Below are 26,315 nucleotides of genomic sequence, written 5' to 3' on the forward strand. Positions count from 1 at the left end.
GCCTCCCAAGTAAGCGGGATTATAGGCATTCATCACCACACCTGGCTCAGATTATTTCTTCAGAATAGTATCCTAGAAATGTAATCACTGTGTTAAGGGATGTGAATGTCTTTAAGTTTCTTGAATTTCATTGCTAAACTGCTTTTTAGGAATGTTGAAATAATATATTAATTCATTAATTTTTTTTGCAGTACTGTGGGTGGAACCCAGGGGCATTCTACCTCTGAGCTATAGCCCCAGCCCTACTTTTTATTCTTTATTTTGAAACAGGGTCTCACTGAGTTGCAGAGGGCCTCACTAAGTAGCTGAGGCTGTCCACAAACCGTGATCCTTCTGTCTCAGCCTCCTGAATGCTGGGATTACAAGCATGTGCCACCACGCTTGGCTATGTTGAAATAATTTACACTTCAACCAAAATGTGTGAGAGTGTCTAAACTTTCTTGCTCTAGGCAGTAATGATTGTTATATTTTAAAAAGTGAATTAGCTGTGTATGGTAGGGCATATCTGTAATCCCAGGATTTAGAAGGCTGAGACAGGAGGATTGCAGGTTTGAGATGAGCCTCAGCAACTTGGTGGGACTCTCAGAAAGCTAGCAAAATCCTACTTCAAAAAAGGAGGGGGGGGGACTGGAGATAATGCCCCTAGATTCAATCCCTACTATCACAAAAAGAAGGCAATTTGTTATTTTAACTTTGAATTCCTTGACCACTGCTGAGACTGAATACATTTTATGGTCTGAGTTATTGTATCTTGAAGATATTGAATCTTATCCTTCATGGTCATTACAAATATTTTCATTTTATTTGTTTATTATTTATTTATTTATTTATATTTATTTATTTATTTATTATTTATTTATTTATTTTGGTGGCACTGGGGTTCTTGGAAGCCCTTCTACCTCCGGGCTACACTCCCAGACCTACTTTTATATTTTTACTTGGAAACAGGGTCTCTTAAACCAGAGAGACTGGCCTCGAACCTGCGTGATCCTCCTGTCTCCGCCTCCCAAGCACTGGGATTACAAGCATGCGCCACCACGCCTGGCTACAAATATTTTCATTTTAAATAGTCGTGCATGCCAGGTTTTACTGTTTATAAACTTTTAATTTTTATGTGACATATCCATTAATTCTCTGCTTTTTGTTATTATAGGTTTAATAAAATTAGAAGAGAAAGAAAGAAAAGCATGTCAAAGGGTAATGTAACAAATGTCAACAAACCTGCCAGCCAAACTCAACAAATGCTAGTTATTTTTCTGATTATTTCAAAATAAAATTACGGATGAAACTGAAGTCTTCTTAATTTCCTTCCCCAGTGACATTTTCCTCCCTCATTTCTCTTCCCCTCTTTACCCAAAGACAATATATCAATAACTGGGTGTGTTTCTAAATATGATATATTTTTATTATAAGTCTATGTACCCATAAATATTTCATAAGACTGCTTGATATGTTCTGAAAATGAATGCAAACTATCATTGTATTTATATCAATTTTGCAACTTGCTTAATTAAGCATAAAGGTTATCCTGTTTTCTCATATGTCTAGTTAATTCACATTTACTGCTTGTATAGCATAACTATAACATAATACCTTTCTCTATTCTTTTTATAGCAGGGCATTTGTATTGCTCTTGGATTTTTGCTGCAAACAATGCTATAGTTAATATATCCATGTACATGTTTCCTGGAGCAGGTATGTGAGAATTTCATCTAGAAACAGAATTGCAAGGAAGTTGAGTACATGAATTTATAATATAACAACCTACTGTCATATTGCAAAAGGACTGTTATAATTCTTTGCATCTCATCAGATCATAGTTAAATGAAATTAGAAATCAACATCAGGAAAAATTATTGAAACTATATAAACACACGGAGATTGAACAATGTAGTTTTGAACGGTGAATAGGTAATAGATGAAATCAGATCAGGAGAAAATTTTAAAATTCTTAAAAATCAAACAAGAATAGAGATACAATATATCAGAATCCCTGGGGGCACAATGAAGGCGGTTGTAAGAGAAAGTTTATAGCTGTGAGTACCTACATAAAAAATTAGAAGCAGGTGTGGTGGCACATGCGTGTAAACCCAGTATTTAGGAGGCTGAGACAGTAGGATTTCAGATTTGCGGCTGGTCTCAGCAACTTAGTGAGGACCTCTGCAACTTAGTGAGACTCTGTTTTAAAATAAAAAATAAAGTTAGGCTGGGTGTAGTTCAAAGGTAGAATGTTCCTGGGTTCAGTCCCCAATACCCCCCACATATACTCAGAAAGATCCCAAATCAACAATGTAATGATGCATCTCAAGGGCCTAGAAAAACAAGAACAACTCCAAAATCAGCAGAAGAAAGGAATAACTGAGATCATATCCATTAGGTGAAGCAAGTCGCATGGCCAAGCCTCACTTTAGGAGTCAAGAGGACCCATCATTTTGTTCCAGAAGAGCCAGAAGTGCCGCCACAGCCCTGGGGTCCCCACGGTGTACACACTAGCTGACTGCACTGGCTTCCAACAGGTCTTGTGGCTTGCATTGCTACTATTTGGAAAATGACAGGATTCATTCATTTATTCAATTAATACCCATTGTTTGTGAGCCTACCATGATCCACATGCTGAGACCCTGGCAATAGAATGGTGAACGTGGTGAAATCCCTGCCTTCAAGAAATTATTCTTTTTTTTTTTTGTACTGGGGATGGAACCCAGGGGCTTTTCTACCTCCGGGCTATACTCCCAGACCTATTTTATACTTTATTTGGAAACAGGGTCTCACTGAGTTGCTGAGAGCCTCACTAAGTAGCTGAGGCTGGCTTTGAACCTGTGTGATGCTCCTGTCTCAGCCTCCCAAGCATTTGAGCTGGCCGTGGTGGCACACGCTTGTAATCTCAGCATTTGAGAGGCAGAGACTAGAGGATCTCGGTTTGCGGACATATAGTCTTTTTTTTTTTTTTTTTTTTGTAGCACTGGGGATTAAGTGACACCCTTAACCCAATTTTATTTCTTATCTGGAAGCAGAGACTCACTAGGTTGCTGAGAAACTCATTATTTTGCCAAGGCTGGCTTTGAACCTGTGATCCTCCTGTCTTGGCCTCTCAAGTATTGGGCTTACAAGCATGCGCCATCATGACCAACTGAAACTAGTCATTTAATAGATCTTGGTGATTAATTTTAGTTCTAACATCCCAAGACTGTATTAGTGAGCATCTATAATACCAAGCCCTCAGGCCGGGCGTGGTGGAGCACGCTTGTAATCCCAGCATTCGGGAGGCGGAGACAGGAGGATCGTGGTTTGTGGACAGCCTCAGTTACTTAGTGAGGCCCTTTGCACCTCAGTGAGACCCTATTTCAAAATAAATAATAAAAAATAGGGCTGGGAGTGTAGCTCAGAGGAACAATTCCCCTGGTTTCCATCCCCAATATCGCTAAATAAATAAATAAATAAATAGACTAAAAAATTGGGCTGGGGGTGTAGTTCAGAGGTACAATGACCTGGTTTCCATTCCCAGTACTGCAAAAGAAAACAAAACCAACCAACCAACCAACCAAACAAACAAACAACAACAACAACAACAACAACAACAACAAAACTAGCACTCCAGAAGGTTTCATTCTAGATACCCAGCTACTTTCTTTAGAGCCTTCCATCTTCTGTAAGCACCTGAATCCACTTGACTAACCTGACTAGCATCAGGTACACAAATATTCATCACTCAAAAATCACTCACGTATACACACACACACACACACACACACACACACACACACAGAGCACATATTCTGAAAATCAACAGACTACAAAATTCTCATAGCCAATTTAAATTTGGTATGCAGAATACTTCATAAGAGATAGGAGAAAATCAATTTGTTGGAGAAATTCTTGGGCAGAAAATTTGCCATGTCATGTATATTTCTGATATCAAACTTTTTTCTTTTACTCATGAATGAAACATATGATGAAACTTTAAATATTTCCAAAAAAACTGGTTTACAGTTAATTTGTCCTTAGAGGGATATTTATTGGGATGAAATAGAAGAAATATGAATAAGTATACTTGTAAGCAAGTACAAAACTGGTTGCCAAGTTTTTTATGTGGTGATCTCTTAAGACTTGAAGCAGCCTGCCAAGTTTTAATTTACTGGTGGCCGCTAGTTAAAATGCAGCTCATGATGAAAAATTTATGAGAATTTGAGGCACCATCTCTAAAACATGGTGCAATAGTTGAAATTTGAGTGAAATATGCAAAGAATGCCATTTTACTTTATGCTGATGAAATTTTGGCATTTCCTTTTAATATTGCATGTCAAATTCTTAAATCTAAGCCAAAAATATTGTGATGTAGTAGTTGGATAGGTTCTTAGCATCTTACAGAGCCGTATAAATAAACTTCTGATTAGTCACACCCGTTTCTCACCCTGTTACAATTATTCATCACTTAAGAGATATTGAGTGTTTCACAATACAAGAGTTTTCTATTAATCAGCTACTTGTTTGTACTTTTGTTTACTATTGGCATGTTTGTTTCCCTTCTCAGTAATTGAACAAAGGGGAGGGAGAGATGGAGAGTTTGGTCAACCCATACCAAGTTATAGTGAGATAAGAGATAGAGGTCTGGTCTTCTGTTCCACAGAAAGGTGACTATAGATAGTAATGATGCACTATGTATTTCAAAAAGGCTGGAAGAAAGGATTGAGACTATTTTCACCACAAAAATGATACATATTTGAGGGGATAAATATGCTTGCCCTGATTTGAGCATTATGTAATATATACATGCATTGAAACCTCACACAACACCCCACAAATATGTATAATTTTTATGTGTCATTGATGGCAAAAGGGTAACCTAAGGACAGAGGCTAGGACCATATACTTTCAGAACCTCTGGTTTGTCCAATGGGCCTCCACTACTTACTATGGGTTCTTTCCTTCCTTCCTTCCTTCCCTTCCCTTTTCCTTCCTTCCTTCCTTCCTTCCTTCCTTCCTTCCTTCCTTCCTTCCTTCCTTCCTTCTTGGTACTGAGGATCAAACTCAGAGGCATATTATCTCTAAGCTCCACCCCCAACCCTTTTTATTTTCTTTAATTTATTTTATTTTATTTTGTGGTGTTGGGGATTGAACCCCGGGGCATTCTACCTCTGAGATATAACCTCAGCCCTATTTTATTTTTTGTTTGGGAATACGATCTTTCTAAATTGCTGAGAGCCTTGCTGAGGTGACCCTCCTGTCTCAGCATCCCAAGTACTGGAATTATAGCTGTGTGCCACCATGTCTGGCTCTTTTTTGTTTATTTTTTTATATCGAAACAGGGTCTCACTAAGTTGCTGAGGGCCTCGCTAAGTTGCTGAGGCTGGCTTGAACCCTGTGATCCTCCTGGTCTCAGCCTCACGTACTGCGATTATAGGTGTGTATCACCATATCTGGCTTCTAATATGTTGTGAATGCTGCTTCCTCACCTGGTAGAAAGCAAAAGGGCTAACCTGGCTCCCTGTAGCCCTTCTAGAAGTTACTAAAACATTTCCATTTGTGCGGGTTCTACCGTCATGGCTGAATCACTTCCTAAATGCTCCAACACTATCCTACAAGTTGGAGTTTTAGTTTCAGCACTTGGGACTTTGGAGGGAAACATGTATCTAAACCATGGCAGTTTAGCCAGTGTGGTGGCACACACTTGTAATCCCAGCACGTGGGAGCCTGAGACAGGACGATCACAGGTTCGAAGCCAGCCGTGACAACTTAGCGAGGCCCTCCACAACTTAGTAAGACCCTGTTTCCAAATATGAAATAAAATCGGGCTGGAGGTTTAGCTCGGAGGTAGGATGCCACTGGGTTCAAAACAAAACAAAACAAAATGGCAGTTACTTCCTACCCCAGAGCTGTAGAGCCTCCAATGTAGCCTTCCTATTTCTACGCAGTCTCTCTCTCTCTATCGGTCCCTGTTGTTCCTGGGCCTGTGACTTTTCTTACAGGAAAATCTTAATACTTCAGTGTCTCTCTGGTGCTAGTTTAAGTCCACTACAGTGCTACAGAAAGGCATTTCTTTTTCTTTTACTTTTTTTTTTTTGTACTGGGAATGGAACCCGGGAGCTTTATACCTCTGGGCTACACTCCCAGAACTATTTTTCATTTTATTTGGAACCAGGGTCTCACTAAGTAGCTGAGGCGGGCTGGCTTCAAACCTGTGCGGTCCTCCTTTCTCAGCCTCCCAAGTACTAAGATTACAAGCGTGCTTGGAAGCCATTTCTTTCTTTCTTTTTTTTTTTTTTTTTTTTTTTTGCAGGTCTGGGGATGGAACCCAGAGGCATCTGACCTCCGAGCTACACCCCCTGCCCAATTTCTTATTCTTTACTTTGAAACCGGGTCTCACTGAGTCGCAGAGGGCCTCACTAAGTAGCTGAGGCTGTCTGCGAACCGCGATCCTCTGGTCTCAGCCTCCTGAATGCTGGGATTACAAGCATATGCCACCACGCCCAGCTGGAAGCCATTTCTCAAGTGTCTTCTGATAATGAGAGAAGGGAAAGGAAAAAAGGAAAAAACTGTACTGTCAAGAAAAAGGCAAACGTGTGCTCTAGACAATCTTGGATCTTGGTTTAAGTTAACATGCCCAAGGAAAAATGTTTACCTTCTGCTGTGGAAATGTGGACTCGGTCATGGCTGTTTCAAAGCTGTGGGCATCTCCAGCCTGGGTCTTCTCCCACAGGGCTCTCAGGAACTGCACAGGGTGGCTCTGCGCAGACAGAGGCTCAGGAAACAGGCTCTGAAAGGGCAGGGAGGAGAGACCGTGTTACCCCCTGGCCCAGCAGCACTATTTGGTGGCTTCCAAGGCACCTGGTTGGGACTTTAACGTGAGTCAGATTCAAACAAAACCAAGAGCTCTATCTCAGAGAACAAACTATGTGATCCAGCTATACCACTCCTGGGTATCTTTCCAAAGGGACTGAAATCAGAGAATTACAGGAATATATACATACGCATGTTCTTAGTCGCACAATTCACAATAGTCAAATTATGATAACAACCTGGGTGCCCATAGACACACGAGCAGATTACAAAATTGTGGGAAATACACACAAAGGAATTCTACTGAGTAATAAAGAAGGACAAAATTCTGTCATTTTCAGGAAAACAGATGGACCTGGAGAACATTATGTTAAGTGAGATTTGCTAGTCGCAGAAAGTAAAGGGTCATGTGTTTTCTCTCATATGCAGAATCTAGGGAGTAATTAAGATGCCAGAGAGAATTTAGATAATGAAAACTTCTGTGGAGCCAGGGAGGTGGTCTATGGAAAGAGGGGAGGATAGAGGGAGGACCAATGAAGGAGTGACGTCCATTGATATATGTACATATGTGAGAATGCCAGTGCTAACTCAATATCCTGTATGGGGAAAGATGGAGCATGGGAAGGAAGCTGGGAAAAGCCAACCAAGTGCCATGTGCACCTATGTCAATATCACTATGAGTCACATTTTGATGTGAGACTACAATGCACCAATCAAAGTAGAAAAGTGAATATCTATTTGTACAGAGTGGATTATGAAGGATAAGAATGAAATAACTAAGAGTTCACTATATAATTATGCAACTATAAGCAAGGCAAATGGGTGGCTGGTGAAGAAACAAATACTTTTAAGCCTGAAATTGTAATGAATGAATATTACAAAAGCCTTAGGATAATTTTTTAAAGTGGGCAATGAGATTGCTAATATAAAAAAAAATCATCTTTACATATATTTCACTCAAGCCAATGAAAATCACCTTTTCAAAAGAAGAGTTTAACTTGTTTATATATTTACTGATTATTGGTGTATCTAATAATCACTTACATGCTGTAATATTATACTTGTAAATGTGAGAGCCATTTCATTCAAGAGGATGATTTTATAAAAAATTTAGAGATTCGGTAGAGTATAGTAGTGGTGCACGCTTGTAATCCCTGCGCTTGGGAGGCGGAGACAGGAGGATCGTGCAGGTTTGAAGCCAGCCGTGCTGGCTTAAGAGACCCTGTTTCCAAATAAAAATATTTAAAAAAATAGTCTGGGAGTGTATCCTGGAGGTAGAAGGGCTTCCAGGAACCCCAGTAAAATACCACATATTTATATACAAGGCCGTATATATTGTTCTCTTTGTGTGTGTGTGTGTGTGTGTGTGTGTGTGTGTGTGTGTGTGTGTGTTACCAGGGATGGAGCCCAGAGGCATTCTGCCTCTGAACTAAATCCTCAGCCCTAGCCGGGGAATATTGGCACACGCTTGTAATCCCTGCGCTTGGGAGGCAGAGACAGGAGGATGGCTCAGGTTTGAAGCCAGATGTGCTGGCTTAAAAGACCCTGTTTCCAAAATAAAAGTATAAAATAGGTCTGGGAGTGTAGCCCTGATATAGAAGGGCTTCCAGGAACCCCAGTACCACCAAAAAACCCAAACAAACAAACAAACAAACAAACAAACTGAGAACAGTTAAAAACAAAGCCAAGGATGAAAGCAAATACAAAAATCACTGTTGAAAACCATTTAAAAAATGTAAGTAAAGTAGAAGAAAACTAAGATCAATATTTCAGGAACAGGAAGAAAAAATCACTACTATATTTTGTGTTTACATACAATTTGGCTCACGTTAAAATCTGAGTTGTTCTCTATGAGATCATAACTGTTTGTGAGAAGACTTACTATAGAAAAAGTTGATATTACTCACCCACGTCCAATCTGTCTCTTTTCTTAACTACTATGATTTTACTTCACGAGGATCATATGTTCAGCATTAAAATTCATTCTTCTCTATAAACTTGATTTGATAAAAAAATAACTATATGGTTGGTGATTTTTGTAGAAGCTACTATAAAAATATTTCATTCACAGAAGTAAATAAATCATCTTCCCAGTTGGCTTAATTTCTAACCCTATTATTTTAACCCTAATAACCCAGTATTTATATTCTGGTTTTAACACTATTATTTTAACCCTAATAACCCAGTATTTATATTCTGTTTTTTTCTTTCTCTGTTCCCCTCTTTAATCTGCATCACCAATTTTCTTTTTCAACATGTGCGAAAAGAAAAAGATAGATTTATCAGAGACCCAGTGATCAAGTTCTGCCCTTTAACTTTCTTATCTATAAAAATGATGTTTAAAGCCAGGCTTTGTGGCTCACAACTGTGATCCCAGTACTTGGGAGGCTGAAACAGGAGGATCACAGGTCCAAGGACAGCCTCAGCAAGTAGTGAGACTCTCATCAACCTAGCAAGACCCTGTTTCAAAATAAAAATAGGTATAGGGGTGTAGACTGGAGGTAGAATGCCCCTGGGTTCAATGCTTAGTAACACACACACACACACACACACACACACACACACACACTGTTTAAGAGCTCTTCTACTACCAACATTTTATAATCTATGTTTACATTTTGTGTGAAAGTTTAATGTATCTAAGATAAATATTTCTAGATAAAAATTTCTTTTGATGTTAACATTCATTATTGCAATAAACTTTTCAGTTATATTGAAGATTTCTTTATGTTATCATTTATATACGGTTAAATATTCTATTAAATATTCTTTAATAGAAAAAGTGGCATTCCAGTATCATAACAATGTAAAAGAGAATACACTCCCACTAAAATTAACCAGTGATTAGAAGACTAGAGAAATAAAGGCTGGCTCTATAAAAGGTGAGCTAGTTCTCCAAGTCTTTTTGTTGTTGTTTAAAACTATTTTTTCCAGCTGGGTGTGGTTAGGAGGCTGAGACTGGAGGATAGCAGTTCGTGGGCAGCCTCAGCTACTTAGTGAGGCCCTTTGCAACTAAGTAGAACCTGTTTCAAAATAAAGAATAAAAAATAGGACTGGAGGTGTGGATCAGAGGTAAAATGCCCCTGGGTTCCATTCCCAGCACCACAAAAAAACAAAAAACACCCTCCCAAACTATTTTCCCTTGTCTCCTCCTCCTCCTCCTCCTCCTCCTCCTCCTCCTCCTCCTCCTCCTCCTCCTCCTCCTCCTCCTTCTTCTTCTCTCTCTCTCTCTCTTTCTCTCTCTCTCTCTCTCTCTCTCTCTCTCTCTCTCTCTCTCTCGTGGTATTGAGCATTGAACTTAAAGTCATTCTACCTCAGTGCTACACCCCCTAGATTATTTTATTTCTTATTTGGAAACAGGGTCTCCTCAGCCTGAGGACTTGCTGAGGCTGTCCTTGAACCTGCCATCTGCCTGTCTCAGCCTCCCAAGTACTAGGATCACAAGCGTGTGCCACCACACCCGGCTTGTGTCCTTCTATTTTACAGCTGTAGATATTCAAGATAAAAATATCTTTGATGTACTTGTAAAGTGGGGGCAGGGCCGAGAGCTAGGAGGTGGAGCCTGCGATTCCGGGGACCAGACCTCCCGCCCCGGAAGAGGGAGTTCAGAGCTTAGGCCATATCTAAAAGGGCTCTGTTACAACAGCTCCAGGGACAAATTCTCTTGCACGGTGTTGGGACCCTCTAAACTTTGTTTCTCTCGACATAACTCTCTTTGATGTTTATATTTTAGCAGGTCTACTTGTTTACATACTATGGTGCTCTCCCTCCTCGGATGCCAAATTGCCTAAGTATTAAACTTCTAAAATGGGTAACTGATGCTCCCAAGGCAGTGACAGGTGTTTAACCAGACATATCCATACTCACTCAATGCTGAAAAGAGTGGTGTGGGTCTGCTTCGGGAGTTGCTGCTATTAATAACTCTGATCTAATAAAAAACTGCCAAAGGGGCGATAGACGTTCTCCTCAGGAAAATGTTGCTATTTAAGTTAGTAGATCTAGTGACTGCCTTGTGTCTAAAAGGGCTTCTGCCCAGCCTGGGTTCCGTTCTCACAATTTTCTTTTTCTTTAATAGCACCTTGCCTGTTAGTCTCCTCAAAGCAAACCGGCCACCGAGCTCTCCAGGGTAACCTCCAACTCCAACAGCCACCTGCTCCCTTCCGGCGGCTCAAATTCCGACCTCTCCCGACCTGGGGTCTTTGACTGGGGCCCTTGATTGACGTCGCCCAGTATCAGCATGAAGCCGCTAGATGAGCAAAACCACGCCCTTCTGCACCCCCTTAGTCAAAGCCCTTCTGCACCCCTGAGTCAAAGAGGTCGGAATGTAAAGTGGGGGCAGGGCCGAGAGCTAGGAGGTGGAGCCTGCGATTCCGGGGACCAGACCTCCCGCCCCGGAAGAGGGAGTTCAGAGCAGAGTTCGGAGAGGGAAGGAGGTATTCTCCCGCCGGCCACCGGCCCCCGCGCCCCCGCGGGGGCTGGGGGTTGACTCCCCACGAATAAAGCCTCTCGTAATTTATTATGGATCTCGGCGTGTCTCTATGTTAATGGGGCACCCCCGCATTTTTCTACAATCTTACAGTACTGGTTAGTGATTTTGGGTCCTTTATAAGGAAACTATCTTAAAATATAGAAATCCATATTAAAATTATTAATAAAATGGATAGGCATTCTGTTATCTGTATATCAACCCCGGCCACAGAATGAATAATTCAGTAAAATAATGATAAACTCATACCCGATTCGCTCATTAGGGAGCCTGATAATCACAAATTATACATACCTGTTGAAAGAGAAACATGATGTGGATCCATGGCCGAGGTTCCTGGCTGGTGAGGACGAAGCTGGACTTACTGTACAGGCAGTAGTGACCCTTCAGTGCGCAGGTGAAGAACAACTTTGCCACACAGCTTCTCGTGGTGTCTGGAAACAAACACACACAGTATTAATCACTAATATCTATGGGTATGGTGGCACAATGCAGTAATTCCAGTACTTGGGCGGCCAAGGCAGAGGGGTCACAGGTTCGAGGACAGCCTCAGCAACTTAGTGAGACCTCTTACAACTAAGCCAGTTACCTTTTTTGCCTCATTGCACAAACACACTTAGAGACCACTGTTTAGTTTTCAGGCTGTAGGCTATTAATGCCAAACAATTACACTTGGGGATGGATCCGTTTAAGGAAGGTGGATTAAATGAAGGCGTTTAAACAGATTGGCTTCTACTCTTCTTTCTCTTGTTTTAATTAACAATTTGCGAAGACTCTTTAAGAAACTCTCATGGGGGAGAAAAACCTCTCACCAGTAAAAAGGGAGCTACTATGTTGTATTCATTGGCATGGACATTGGGCAGCGACCTGGGAAGAAGAGCCAGGTTGCAGGGAGCTCAGCGTCGCTGGGTGGTGTGTGGTGCCCATGAGTGGGGGATGCTGACCTCATGGCTGGGCCGGAGCTGCAGAGGCAGCTTCCAGAGTAACTCTGGCTAGAGATGCAGCTTCCTGTGAATAGGCCTGGCCTGGTTTGAAAATATCTCATCTTGAAGATCTTCAGCTGGGAGATTGTTGAGCTCACTCATTAGAGACAAGAAGGGGTGGGTGATGTAGAACAGACCATGTGTAGAGATAGCAATGATGAATAAATAAAATGAATGAAATACAGGCTGAGACATTCTGTCTGGACACTGTGTTAAATAGTAGGTAGTGACAGTTATCATTGATTGACCTTCTCATGCATTAAGGGCTTGATTCCATTTAATGTTTGCAACCTTGAAAAATGGCTATTATTATTTTTGTTTTAAAGATGAGGAACCTTAGCCCACTAGAGACACTCGAGTCAACCCTAGAGACTATAGCTTTCGCACGCTGTAGACAAGTAAGTGAGTGGATACATCGAAGTCCGAACAGACAAATGATGAGTCTGGGTGCCCAGGGACCCCCCAAAATTGCTCAAGGCAGTGTCTCCAGTGGCAGAGCCAGGATTTGAACTCAGGAGAGCTGACACCACATTGGGATGCTTTATGTTCTACCTTGGTAGGGTCTTTTTTTGGTGGGGTCTTTTTAAATTTGTAGTTGTATGAATAGCTCATCAGAAAAATTATTGTTTCTGAATCGATCTGGCTTTTGAAATGTAATGCCACAAATGTTAACAGATTCCTATGCCCTACTCTTAAAAGTGGAAATGGATGAATTCCTTTAAAGTTGATGGGGCCCCAGTAAAAGTGGCAGACCAGTCACCACTTCAATGTATTGAGGCTGATTATCTCAGGCATTTTGTTACAGTGACAGAAAACTGACAAGTACAATAGTAATTACAAATTTTTTTGGCAAGAATGGCATAAAAATTGAATTTAAATTAATCTATAAAGAAATAGGAAGCCAAGTATTCCATAAAAACATACATATAAATGGTATTTGAAATAAATCTAGGTATAATGTATACTTTGAGACAGCAATATGTTTTGCTTCAGTAGAAAGTGTCAGAAGGGAGCAGGATCTTTTTTAAGAATCCATGCTGTGAGTTTGACAGTTATAAATTGGACTTCAGGCCTTTGCCATGAAAAAACAGCTCTTGTCTTTTTCCTTCCCTTACATTCTTACTGATCCTTTATGTTTTATTTTGAAAATAAACATGGATTAGATATATTGCACTCACCCTGAGTCTACCAGCTTTGTACACAAACCACAGGGGTCTCAGATCACATAAAATGGTCACAGTGGTATAAGAGGGACATTCTTAACTTAGAAACATATACATTGACTTTAAAAATAAATCAACTCCGTGATGTAAGGTCTCTGTTAATGTTTTCAGTAAACCTGGTCTATATCAATATTCTTCTAATTTTTTTCCAGAGCTTTCCTAGCTTGGAAAATTTTTCCACAATGTTAAGATTTAGTTGTAAAATTTTGTCTGTAATTTTTTTTTTCTGCAGTACTGGGGATTGAACCTAGGGGCATTCCTACCTCTGAGCTATACCTCCAGCCTTACTTTTTATTCTTTTATTTTGAAACAGAGTCTCACTAACTTGTGGAGAACCTCACTAAGTAGCTGAGGCTGGCCGTGAACCTTCGATCTTCCTGTTTCAGCCTCCCGAGTCCAGGGATTACAAGTGTGTGCCAACATGCCAGGCTTGTCTGTAACTTTTTTACCCTTCAGTCCATTTTGTAGCGTTAAATGATAGGCATGCAATAAATGATTGGTGGAAAAGTGGATAAATGGATGGATGAATAGATGGATGGATGGATGGATGGATGGATGGATGGATGGATGGATAGATGTATGGATGGATAAGTGAATGTCAGACACTGCTGAGAGCATGCTCTTTGTTGATGTCACCTGGCTTTTTTTTTTGTTGGGTCACCTGGCTGACATAGTGTGTGAAGAGCCCCACCCATTGCCTGCTAGCTCGAAGACCTAAAAATAGCGCCGAGCGGAAGCTCTGTGAGGCCCATTAAGCAGTAAACAACTTTCAGGAAGTCCGGTAACCGGAGCATGGGGCGCACGGGAACACAACATACCACTGTTTGTAACAAATGAGCTAATTTTGCATGGAACAAGTGATCTGAGTGCTGATTGGCTGCTTGGGATATATAAGCGGGGAGCGGGGAGCGGAGAGGAGGAGAGTATGTAAGAGCCTGGGATAATAAAGAGTCCGAAGAAGATCGTCTCCGGTGTCGTGCTTGAAAGCGGCAAGTGGTGGCCCGTACGGGGAATCTCTCTCAACGAGACGGTCAGAACTTTGGACTTTCCAGGGCAGCCGGCTGGTAAGTTCTCCTGTGAAGAGGGAGGCTCTACAAAGTAGAGGATCATAAGATTGTTCTTTCCCAACTCCGTTTGAGGATGAAGGGGAGCTCCTTTGAGGGGAGGATTTATAGGGTAGTATACTCTCAGGCTGGACCTGAGGCTGAATAGGTATGGGAAATAATCCATCTCATCCAATACAAAAGGCTTTAAAAGCCTTATTAAACAGAAAGGGGTTAAAACTTAGGGATAAGACTATTCAGGGTTTTTTGAGCCAAGTGGATGAGGTGGCCCCTTGGTTTGCAGTATCAGGAAACTTGACCCTGGCAAGTTGGGATAAGTTAGGGAAGGATATTAAAAGGGCAGAGAAAAACAATCAAGTCACGGGAGGAACTTATCCTTTGTGGCGCCTCGTCAGGGCATGTTTGGAGCAGAAATACTACAAACCGCTAGTGCGAGAGGGACAAGTGGCACTTGACCTGTTAAAAGAGGAACGGTCCACTTCCTCTCACCCAGCTAGTGAACTAGGCTCTGAAGGGGAGGGGGACTCGGACGAGGAACTTGCGGCAATAGAGGAGGAAGTCAGCAGATTAACCCTAGCTACGGGCCCCTCGCAGGGCTCTGTTCCTCCGCCCTATAATCCCTCAGCTCCAGGACAAAGCGGAGGCCGCTCCTTTAATGAAAAGGTATGGCGTGAGCCGGAAATGTTACTATCCAGACAGGCTTTCCCCGTGTTTCAACCACAAGGAGGAGGACCTCGGTATCATGAGCCTTTAGATTATAAGCTTGTAAAACATATTGCTGAGTCCGTGCGGACTTATGGTACCAATGCTGCATACACCGTAGCCACCTTAGAAAGCATTTACAGGTATGCCATGACCCCTGGAGATTGGCAGAACTTGGCCCGAGCGGCTTTGACCCCAGGACAGTATTTAGATTGGAAGGCTTTCCTTATTGAGTTCGCAGCAGAGCAAGCAGCGGTGAATCAGGCCGCAGGACAACCTGCCTGGAATTTGGATATGCTTTTGGGACAGGGACAATTTGCTAACAACCAGACCTGTTACCCTCAACAAGTGTATGATCAGATAAACAATTTGGCCACCAGGGCATGGAAAAGTTTGCCTAATAAAGGGGAGGTGTCAGGCAATCTTACTAAGATAATTCAAGGTCCCACTGAGCCTTTTTCTGATTTTGTGGCTAGGATGGTAGAAGCTGCTGGACGAATATTCGGGGATGTCGATGCAGCCATGCCACTTGTTAAACAGCTTATTTTCGAACAATGTAATACTGAATGCAAACAAGCTATAAATCCATATAAAAGTAAAGGTTTAGAAGTATGGATGAAGTTATGTAGAGAACTCGGCGGACCTTTAACCAACTCGGGGCTCGCTGCGGCTATCATGCAAGCATCTGGCAGGCAAAAGGGCAATAACAACACCCGACTAGGAAATTGCTTTTCATGTGGGGCGGCAGGGCATTTAAAAAGAGACTGCCCAAAACGAGGCTCTCTCTCTCAAAAGAGCCCACCAGACCTATGTAAGAGATGTAGAAAAGGCAGACATCCCGCCTCAGAGTGCCGGTCCGTTAAGGATATTGACGGCAATATCCTACTGTCCCATGATCAGTCGGGACAGGGTCGCCCGCTGTCAAAAAACGGGAAACGGGGCCCCCATCCCCAGGGCCCTTACAAGTATGGGGGCCAACAAATGTACAATGCTATAGAGACACACCAAACACCCCAATGGCCCAATCTCCAACCGCCCAAGGAATCCGGAGAGCCACTCCCGGTTCAGCGGGATTGGACCTCTGTGCCACCACCCGGCTGGTATTAACCCCTCGAATGGGAATTCAAATTATGTCGACTGATATGTCAGGGCCATTACCCCCAGAAACGGTGGGCATAGTTTTGGGGCGATCATCATCCACCATGAAAGGCCTAATAACTCATCCTGGAGTTATTGACCAAGATTATGAGGGCGTTATAAAGGTTATGGTCTCCGCCCAGGAATTGTTGCCATCTCTCCTGGTGATCGGATAGCACAGCTGTTATTATTACCTAGTCTACATTCTCTCTTCCCTTCAAAAAAGGAACAGCGAGGAGAAAAAGGGTTTGGGTCCTCTGGTACTAATATAATATCTCTCGCCTTTGATATGGGAAAACGACCTTTAATTACTTTGAAAGTGGAGGGAAAGCCGATTCTAGGATTGCTTGATACAGGGGCAGATACTAGTGTAATTGCTTCTAAGGATTGGCCCCCCGCCTGGCCCATAAAAAAGGCTGACACACAGCTTAGAGGATTAGGATACATTAAAACACCTGATATTAGTGCTAGACCCCTTCATTGGGAGGACCAAGAAAAACATTCTGGGACCTTTACACACTATATGCTGGAAATTCCGGTCTCCTTGTGGGGTCGAGATCTACTTCTGGACATGGGATTCCGATTACATAATGAGTATTCTCCCCAGGCGCTACATATGTTTAACAAGCAAGGTTTTCATCCATCATTTGGATTAGGGCGAAACCTACAGGGACGGAGGAGCCCTGTCCCCACTGAAGGACAAAACACTAAACAGGGATTGGGTTTTGTGGAGTAGCCACTGGGGAGGCAATTCCCATCACTTGGAAGACGGGGGATCCAGTATGGGTTTCCCAGTGGCCTCTCCCCCGTGAAAAATTGGAAGCAGCAAAAGAGTTAGTAAAAGAACAACTAAAATTAGGACATATCCAATCATCCACATCACCCTGGAATACCCCTATATTTGTAATAAAGAAAAAATCAGGAAAATGGAGACTATTACATGATCTCCGAGCCATAAATGAACAAATGCAAGTTATGGGACCAGTCCAACGTGGACTCCCCCTTCTCTCAACTATTCCAAAATTCTGGCCAATTATAGTGATTGATATAAAAGATTGCTTTTTCTCTATACCATTAAATCCTCTAGATACCCCACGTTTTGCTTTTACTGTGCCATCCCTAAACCAAGAGCAAATTGACCAGAGATATGAGTGGAGAGTGCTCCCCCAGGGTATGGCGAATAGCCCCACTCTTTGTCAACTATATGTGGATGCTGCCTTACAACCTGTTAGGGATAAATTCCCTCCATTGCGTTGTCTCCATTATATGGATGATATCCTATTAGCCTGTGAAAATGAAAAGGTACTGGATGAAGCGTATTGTGTGCTTGTTAAAGCCCTTGAGGAAAAGGGTTTAGTTATAGCATCTGAAAAGGTTCAAAAGGGCACCGTCACCCATTTTTTGGGAAATATTCTTTATCCCAATTTTGTCACGCCTCAAAAGGTCACCATTCGTACAGACCAGTTACACACTTTAAATGATTTTCAAAAGTTATTAGGAGATATTAATTGGATACGTCCTGCTTTAGGAATCCCAAATTTTATGCTAAAACCTTTATATGATATCCTCAAAGGAGATTCTTCCTTAACCTCTCCTAGAATGCTGACTGCTGAAGCCCGGGAAGCCTTAAGTTTGGTAGAACAAGCTTTAACTAAGGCTTCCCTTAAGCGCATTTCACCGAGGGATTCTATTTGGGCATGCATACTGGCTACTGAGCTCCAACCCACTGGGGTCTTATGGCAACAAGGACCTCTATTATGGATTCATCCTAAACTATCTCCTCAAAAGGTTATTGAGTATTATCCCTCTATGGTGGCAAAGGTTGCTGTTCTTGCCATACAGCAATGTATTCAACATTTTGGCCAAACCCCTAATAAGCTTATTGTTCCCTATAGTAAACACCAAATATTAATTTTACAAACCTCCCTGGATGATTGGGCTATATTACGATGTGTGTTTAATGGAGAGATAGATAATCACTTACCTAAAGATCCTATATTACATTTTGCAACTCAACATCCTATTATCTTTCCAACCATAACCAGAAGAACACCTATACCCTTCGCTATCAATATTTTTACTGATGGATCAAAATCTGGCCTTGGAGCTTTTATGATAGAAGGACAAAAACCCATAGTTGTTCAATATCAGCATATATCACCTCAGCTAGTTGAACTAAATATTATATTAGAAGTGTTTGAGAGATATGATTCTTCCTTTAATTTGTTATCGGACTCCTCCTATGCTGTAGAGATGATAAAGTCCCTTGAATGTGCGGGGCAAATATCAACACATACGCCCATCCACTACTTGGCATCTAAAATTCAACATTTAATTTTGATGAGGAAAAATCCCTTTTATGTACAACATATTAGGGCACATACAGGCTTACCAGGGCCTGTTGCCCAAGGTAATGATTATGTAGATAAGCTTACGAAGATGCCCATGATTTTCTCTCTCACCCCACTTCAACGGGCACAAGATTTTCATCGCCAGTTTCATGTAAATGCTAAAACTTTACAGATTAAATTTAAAATTCCTCGTTGTCAAGCCCGTGACATCATCAAGGCCTGTGGTACTTGTGCACCCTTTATCCCCTCTTCTAATGTTGGTGTTTGCCCACGTGGGTTGCTCCCCTTACATTTATGGCAAATGGATGTGACCCATATACCTGAATTTGGCTCTGTTAAGTATGTACATGTTTCTGTTGATACTGTTTCTGGAATTATATATGCTTCTACTCACACAGGGGAAAAAGCTCGTGACGTTATCGCTCATTGTCTTGAAGCTTGGGCAGCATGGAATGTGCCAAAAGAAATAAAAACTGATAATGGTCCGGCTTATACCTCACAAAAATTTCAGTCTTTCTGTAAACAGATGGGCGTAACATTAAAACATGGCCTTCCATATAATCCTCAAGGACAGGGCATTGTTGAACGCGCCCATCGCACAATAAAAGAATGTCTAATAAAACAAAAAGGGGGAATAGGTGAGAATCTGAAACCAAGGCAGCGATTATCTTTGGCACTTTTTACTTTAAATTTTTTAAATTTAGATATTAATGGCAAATCGGCCGCAGATCGCCATTTTTGTCCTTCTAGTATTCCCCATGATATGGTAAAATGGAAAGATGTCCTCACCGGAAAATGGAAGGGACCTGATCCGGTACTCACATGGGCCAGAGGCTCTGTTTGTGTTTTCCCACAGGACGGAACCGATCCGATTTGGATCCCAGAGAGACTGACTCGTCAAATAATATCGCAAGATGGCGCCTCAGGGATGGATACACCTGATCACCATGCTGATCTGGACAAAACCAGTATGGAGTGAGCAACAATGGGGCAACTGGAGCTGGGAGTTTGATAAACTCACCGAACAATTACGTGCTGAAATCATCAAGGTCAACACCACCCGAATCGACCCCAAAGTGGCCCAAACGCTGGCGTCCCGGATCCAGAAGGCAGCATTCCATCTAAAAGAATGGGCCGGGTTGGGAGCATTGGGATTTTGTTTTGTTTTCCTGTGCATTCTATGTCTCTGTTGCCTGAGACGTTTATTTCTGCAGAGGGCCAAGGATCAGATGCTCCTAGCTCAGGCTTTCATGGCGGTTGAAGCAGGACAATCGCCTACTGTTTGGCTAGCCGCAATGGAAAAATCATAAAGCAGAATGTCAGCAAGGACTGCACTTGGGACCCCGGGAGGGTGCATCCCAAGGAGGATATGCTCAGCTGCATACGGGTTACCACTGTATTGCTCGCCCGTCCCTGCAAAAAAGGTGGTGGCAAATAATTGCATAAACTATAGCAGGGGTTGAGTCCTCTATCCTCTTCTGCTTAAAAACAAAAAGGGGGAACTGTGAAGAGCCCCACCCATTGCCTGCTAGCTCGAAGACCTAAAAATAGCGCCGAGCGGAAGCTCTGTGAGGCCCATTAAGCAGTAAACAACTTTCAGGAAGTCCGGTAACCGGAGCATGGGGCGCACGGGAACACAACATACCACTGTTTGTAACAAATGAGCTAATTTTGCATGGAACAAGTGATCTGAGTGCTGATTGGCTGCTTGGGATATATAAGCGGGGAGCGGGGAGCGGAGAGGAGGAGAGTATGTAAGAGCCTGGGATAATAAAGAGTCCGAAGAAGATCGTCTCCGGTGTCGTGCTTGAAAGCGGCAATAGTGTTTTTTACTTTTTTCACTCTAAATTCACTTTTCCCCTGACTTACCATGCTGTGCTATTGGGAGGAGTTCACTGTGAATAGCTCATGATTAAGGAAGCTTGGAGGGGGCAGTTATCATCACCTTCATGAGGGTAGAAAAGCTACATAAATTATTTGAATTCTTCTGTATACAAGATTTATTTGTTCTCCCCCTCATTATTTCATTTAAATAACTTATTCAGTTATTCTGTTTTCCAATGTTACTGAGGGTATAATTACCACATACATCCAATCATTATATCAGTGTACATATTTATTTTACCCCTTGGGTTGCATATGATTCAATACTAATTTATTTATGTAGTTGCCCACATTGCTTCTCTTTGGGCCATCGAGGAGCCTTTCAGTTGGTTCCTGGCTCCATCTGTTACCCTAACCCTCATAATTGTGTGTATGTTTTGTTCATTTTTGATGAGCACTTAATTTATGGTAGTAAAAGATGCCCTGGGCTCATCTTGTTTACTTCCTGTACCAGTCCTAGAATCTACCATTTTATAAAAGATCTCTAGTTCATTTTATCAGGAACCAAGATATGGGTGCCAACCACACTTGGTGCTGCAGGAATATCATGAGACCATGGTAGTCTTTCAGCTAACAGAATAAGGAAAGTATTTGCATGTAATAGTGTGATCATATAAATATTTCTATATTTCAAATACCTAGATCCAGAGTTCCTTAGGGTGGGGAAAGTTGTGGAATTGGGGGTAGCATAGCAGTGGTCATAACTAATGCTCTGTGATTCTATGCTGTCTGTTGACAACAGTGTCTATTTTTCCAAACATCTATTTTGGTTCTAAGAAACATACCATTCTTCTCAGTATACTGAACATTATAACCATCTCCCAGAGTGGTCTCTTGTATATAACCTATGCCATTACATGTTTTTTTTTTGTTATTGTTGTTTGGAGGTAAGTGCTTTTCAAGAATGAAAAATGGAGTATGGCTTTGATTTCTTAAAACAGCTTATAGAAATATCAAAGAGTTGGCTTTACTTTTGGAAAAAAGAATGAGTTAGCTCTTGTGTAGAATTTACCAAACTTGTGTTTTGGAAGACCCCTCCCAGCTAAATAAGAGTCACATTTATGTATCTGGCTTGTTTCCCAGGACATCCAATGAAGCCAGTCTTCATATCTAAACTGCATTTCCAACATGATTAATAAAAACTCAAACATAGGAATATGTTTGCAGAGTTGCTAGACTGAAACTATTCATGGCTTATAAATAAATCAGAGAAGGCACTTTGAAGGGCTTAGGAAAGGAGCTAATTTTGACTCCTTACTTTGTACCCAGGTGTAAGTATATAGCAAATTGCATTTAACCCTTGTGAAGTAGGCTTTATTCTCTCCCATTTCCCTGGAGAAATGTGTCTTCTGGCTGCCCAGAGAGGGCTGGACATATGCCCTGGTGGCTGTTGGTGCTCAGGCAGGATGGGTGACACCTGGCTTTGCTGGAGTAGCTTTCCTCTTCTTACTTGACAGTGGCCACTTCTTCAACTTGTCATTTAATCCCTTTGAGTATTCCAAAGACAAGAAATGCAATTCAAAAATACTGTCACAGAATGAGTAAATAATGCTGTTAAATAACTCTCTAAATGTCCTATATAGGCATTAGTACCGTGGTGTATGCCTGTAAACCCAGGACATGGAAGCCCAAGATGGAAGGATCACAGATTTGAGGTCAGCCTCAACAACTTAGCAAGACCCTGTTTAAAAAAAAAAAAAGGCTGGTGGTATAGTCAACATTTTTTCTAGAGGCTGAATGCTGCTGGATTCAATCTCCAACTCCTCCCCCCTCCCCCATGCCCTATATAGTAAAGAAAAAAAAAGTAGGAGGAAATGAAACTACTGATTTATTTGATGAGAGCTTTCCAAAAGTAGGTAAAATAAAGCACTTTTTCAAGTCAACCATAAATTGCAATTTTGGGAAAAATGTAGACCAAGCTTATAACTTTAAAATACCCTAGCTTTTCCTGAAAAGTGGAAGAAGGCATCACAAGTCCACTTGGACCACTTACTGAACATTAATTCCCTATGATTTCCAAAATATATGTTTATCTTGGAGTAAAACTATATGCCCCATCCCGAAATTAAAGCTTAGAAATTTTTGACCAGAACAACAGTTATTTCATAACTTTGATGCAGGAAATAGAAGAAAAGATACTTGAAGGTGAAACAAAACTCAGTTCTTAGGAGCGAAGATCAGATGCCACTTCAGTCTCCCCAACATTTTCAGGATGTGGCTTTGCAGAAGGTGCTCAGAAACGAGAGCTGCTGAACTAATACACACTTGAGGAAATCTGCCAGGTGTCTCACTTGATGGAGAGCCCAGGCAAGGTGATGGGAAAAGGGGCGAGTCTAGTTTTTACCAGGCTGTCTCCTAATGTTCTACGGGGTGGCCCAGACTTTTCACTCTATGGAATGAGAAGACATTCTCTTGTGGCCAAGAACTGCATCTGTCTAAGTGCTCTTGCTGACCTGAAAACTTCATGCTTCTAGATCTGACTCTGGTCTGCTGCTTATAGCCACATGGGTTTCCCATTGCATGAGATTGGGGTGGGTATGTTCCCACAGGCCACAGGCCAATGGTGTCCTCCATAGTTGGGGAGTACAGAGGTGAGCCAAGCTCCCAGCACAGTGATTGAGCATGTGGGGATTCTTGGAGGAGGCTGGCATTCTATTGTAGTTAGTTTTTGCTCATCCATCACTTATTACTCATATGCCTTAGACTGTCATATTCTTTGTTCTTTCTTTCCACCTCCCGCATGCCCTGAAGACAAGACCCTACTTTGTGACTCAACCAAACCCCACCTAGCTTACCATGGCCAGCCCGGGAGCTGAAAGACCGGAACAGAGATGTGCTTGAGAAGCTGGGTGTAACTCTTGTTCCAACGGAATGCAACTGCAGAGGGCCACAGCACACCTCTGATTGCAGAACACAGGGAGTTTGCCCTGAGAGGGAGCTAGGATTCTCACATTCCTTTCCTGGCATGTGTATAGTCATTCAATGGTAATTAGGCAAACAAACAATAAAGGAGGTGGGTGTACTTCGCAGATTTGAATTACAAGTCTGCTCCTTAAAAACCACAGCTAGCCGGGTATGGTGGCCCACGCTTGTAATCCCAGCATTCAGGAGGCGGAGACAGGAGGATTGCGCAGGTTCGAAGCCAGCCTCAGCTACTTAGTGAGGCCCTTTGCAACTCAGTGAGACCCTGTTTCAAAATAAAGAATAAAAAATAGGGCTGAGGCTGTTGCTCAGAGGTAGAATGCCCCTGGGTTCCATCCCTAAGTATCATAAAACAAAAACAAAAACAAAAAAAATGTGCTTCATGTGATTTTTTTTTTTTCACAAATGAGAAATAGGGCTGGGGTGTCTCTCAGAGGTAGAATTCCCCTGGGTTCCATCCCCAGTACTGCAAAAAATTAAAAAAAATAAAATAAAATACTGCCTAGAACATCATGTGTATTGCTACTGCTGTCAAAGAAAGATCAGCCTGGACCCCTCTGTAATTATGCTTATCATGTTTATGTGAGGAACATCTGCTGCTGATTAAGTGTGGAGTTTGTCACACAGTGTATGGTCATGTATTTAAATGTTTTCATTGTGGTAAAATACATGTGCCATTTTTAGCCATTTTAAAGCATGCCATTTAGCGGCAGGATTCATGCGCATGATGTGATGTAGCATCAGCATTGTCTGATGCCAGAACTTTTCACCATCCCAAGTGGAAACCCCACACCTATTAGGCAACTGCTCTTCAGTTCTCCTCCTTTTAGCTGCTAGAAACTAGAAACATGCACTTTGTATAGATTTGACTATTCTGGATATTTCATGTAAATGAAATCTGATAGCATAAAATGTCACTTTTGTGCCTGATGCCTTTCATTCAACATAATATTTAGAAGGGTCACTCAGGTAAGAGCATGGATTAGCGTTCCATTTCCTTTTCATGGCCGAATAACGTCCCATTGAATAGATATACTACATATTGTTTATTCATTCAATCACTGATGGACATTTGGGTTGTTTCAGCCTTTTTGTTACTGTGAAGGACACTGATCTGAACATTTACATATACAGTTTTGTTTTAATACTTGTTTCAATTCTTATATATTTAAAAATCGAATTGCTGAGTTATATGATAATTCAATGCTTAACTTGTTGAGAAATGGTCCTATATTTCAAACAATTATTTCTTTATCCTCACAGTGTCCAAATATAAAAATAAAACTGCTGTAGTAATTGTGAAGGGGAAGTGTATGAATGGTGGTATCTGCAGTCACTCTCCTGGTCTTCAGATCATATAGACAGATGAGGACTGGCCCTTACAGCCAGGACTCACGTTGGGTCACTTTCAGTGAGGTGACTGGCTACTTAACAAACTGATGGTCACTACATATAATTCGGAATCCCAACAGTGAGGATTTAAAGTAGTCATTGCTGACACAATCAGAAATAATCTTGGGATATATTTCTGGGCACTATCAGAGTCTGTAGACATGAAAGTAATTTATGAATTTATATAAATTTTAAATCAAATACACACATTTTTGCATGATGCTAATGTAGTTGATTTCTGGCAGCGATACATAATCACTCTGTGGTCACCCTGCATCAGTGGGAGCCCATATGTTATAAATAAACATTTGGTTCTACCAAGCAAAGATTTATCAAAAGTTGTGCAGAGGCAAATCAGGCTGGCTGTGGTCCCCTGCAGGTACCTCCCCGCGAGGTACCAATTACTCTGCAATTCATAATGTGACGTGCATTAACAGCAGCCAGAATGGGGGGAACAGAAAATGTTAGGGAATCTTAAAAATTAAATTCCACTAACATGGGTCTGTTTACATTTTTTCTTTCTCCGAAGAAGGAAGAACGAGCCTAAGGGAGTCTGTGTTTTCTCTCTCCTACTGGCGGTTCTGAATGAAGGCCTCCTGGCCTGGCTGCCCCCTGCTGCCCCCGGAGAACATTCTGGGGAGAGCGGCAGGTCTTCACCTGGACCGGCAGTGTTTGACAGGCGGGCGCAGGGCGCACAGGGCCTCCACATAGCACAGTCTAATGCCTCAGGTTCCTTAAAGTGCCAGCTAAACCGGGCGTGGTGGCGCATGCTTGTAATCCCTGCGCTTGGGAGGCTGAGACAGGAGGATGTCACAGGTTCGAAGCCAGCCTCAGCTACTTAGTGAGGCTCTCAGCAACTTAGTAAGACCCTGTTTCTAAATAAAATATAAAATAGGTCTGGGAGTATAGGCTGGAGGTAGAAAGCCTCTGGGTTCCACTAGCAGTACCACCAAAAAATAAAAAATAAAAAAAAAAATAAAGTGCCGGCTAGACATAGCTGTTTGCAAGTCCTAACCAAGCCTGGTTTTCCCAAGATTCCCACCCTCAACCGGAAGCTGATTTCACAATCAGGTGGCTGATGTGAGAAAGCCAGATGGCCTGGTGTTTTGTTTGGTACTACCACACGAGGCTTCCTTAAATAGGAAGCAATTAATTTGATGAAACCAATTCTAGGGGCAGACCATGAATCTGGAAGCCAATTTTAAACTCTAATTCTAATCTTAAGGCAACCCTGATTCAGCAGATTGCAAGTAAGATGGAAAGCTTTTGAGTCAGGTCTTTCCATTGGTCAACTGTACTCTCAGAGCACAAATCCTGAAACATGTTACAGAGACTTCTCACAGGCAGCTGCTATTTCACTCTAGACAACCACTGGGCGTGAGGAAGTTTGATTT

At 41.9% G+C, this 26,315-nt stretch overlaps 1 protein-coding gene across 2 annotated transcripts in view; it reads right to left on the minus strand.

Moving 5' to 3' along the window:
* Window positions 1-26,315, minus strand: part of VEPH1 (ventricular zone expressed PH domain containing 1) — a gene marked incomplete at both ends in the record, with an annotated part of 173,389 nt that overhangs the window by 42,860 nt on the left and 104,214 nt on the right. The window contains 2 exons of one of the 2 annotated variants that reach the window (XM_080695761.1): window positions 6,620-6,754; window positions 11,558-11,697. In XM_080695761.1, the coding sequence (XP_080551887.1) occupies window positions 6,620-6,754; window positions 11,558-11,697 (275 nt within the window). The remainder of the gene's footprint in view (window positions 1-6,619; window positions 6,755-11,557; window positions 11,698-26,315) is intronic. The other variant, XM_080695762.1, reaches the window with a different exon arrangement.

Source organism: Muscardinus avellanarius (genome assembly GCF_963383645.1).
Source record: "Muscardinus avellanarius genome assembly, chromosome: 5".
Lineage (NCBI taxonomy): Eukaryota > Metazoa > Chordata > Mammalia > Rodentia > Gliridae > Muscardinus > Muscardinus avellanarius.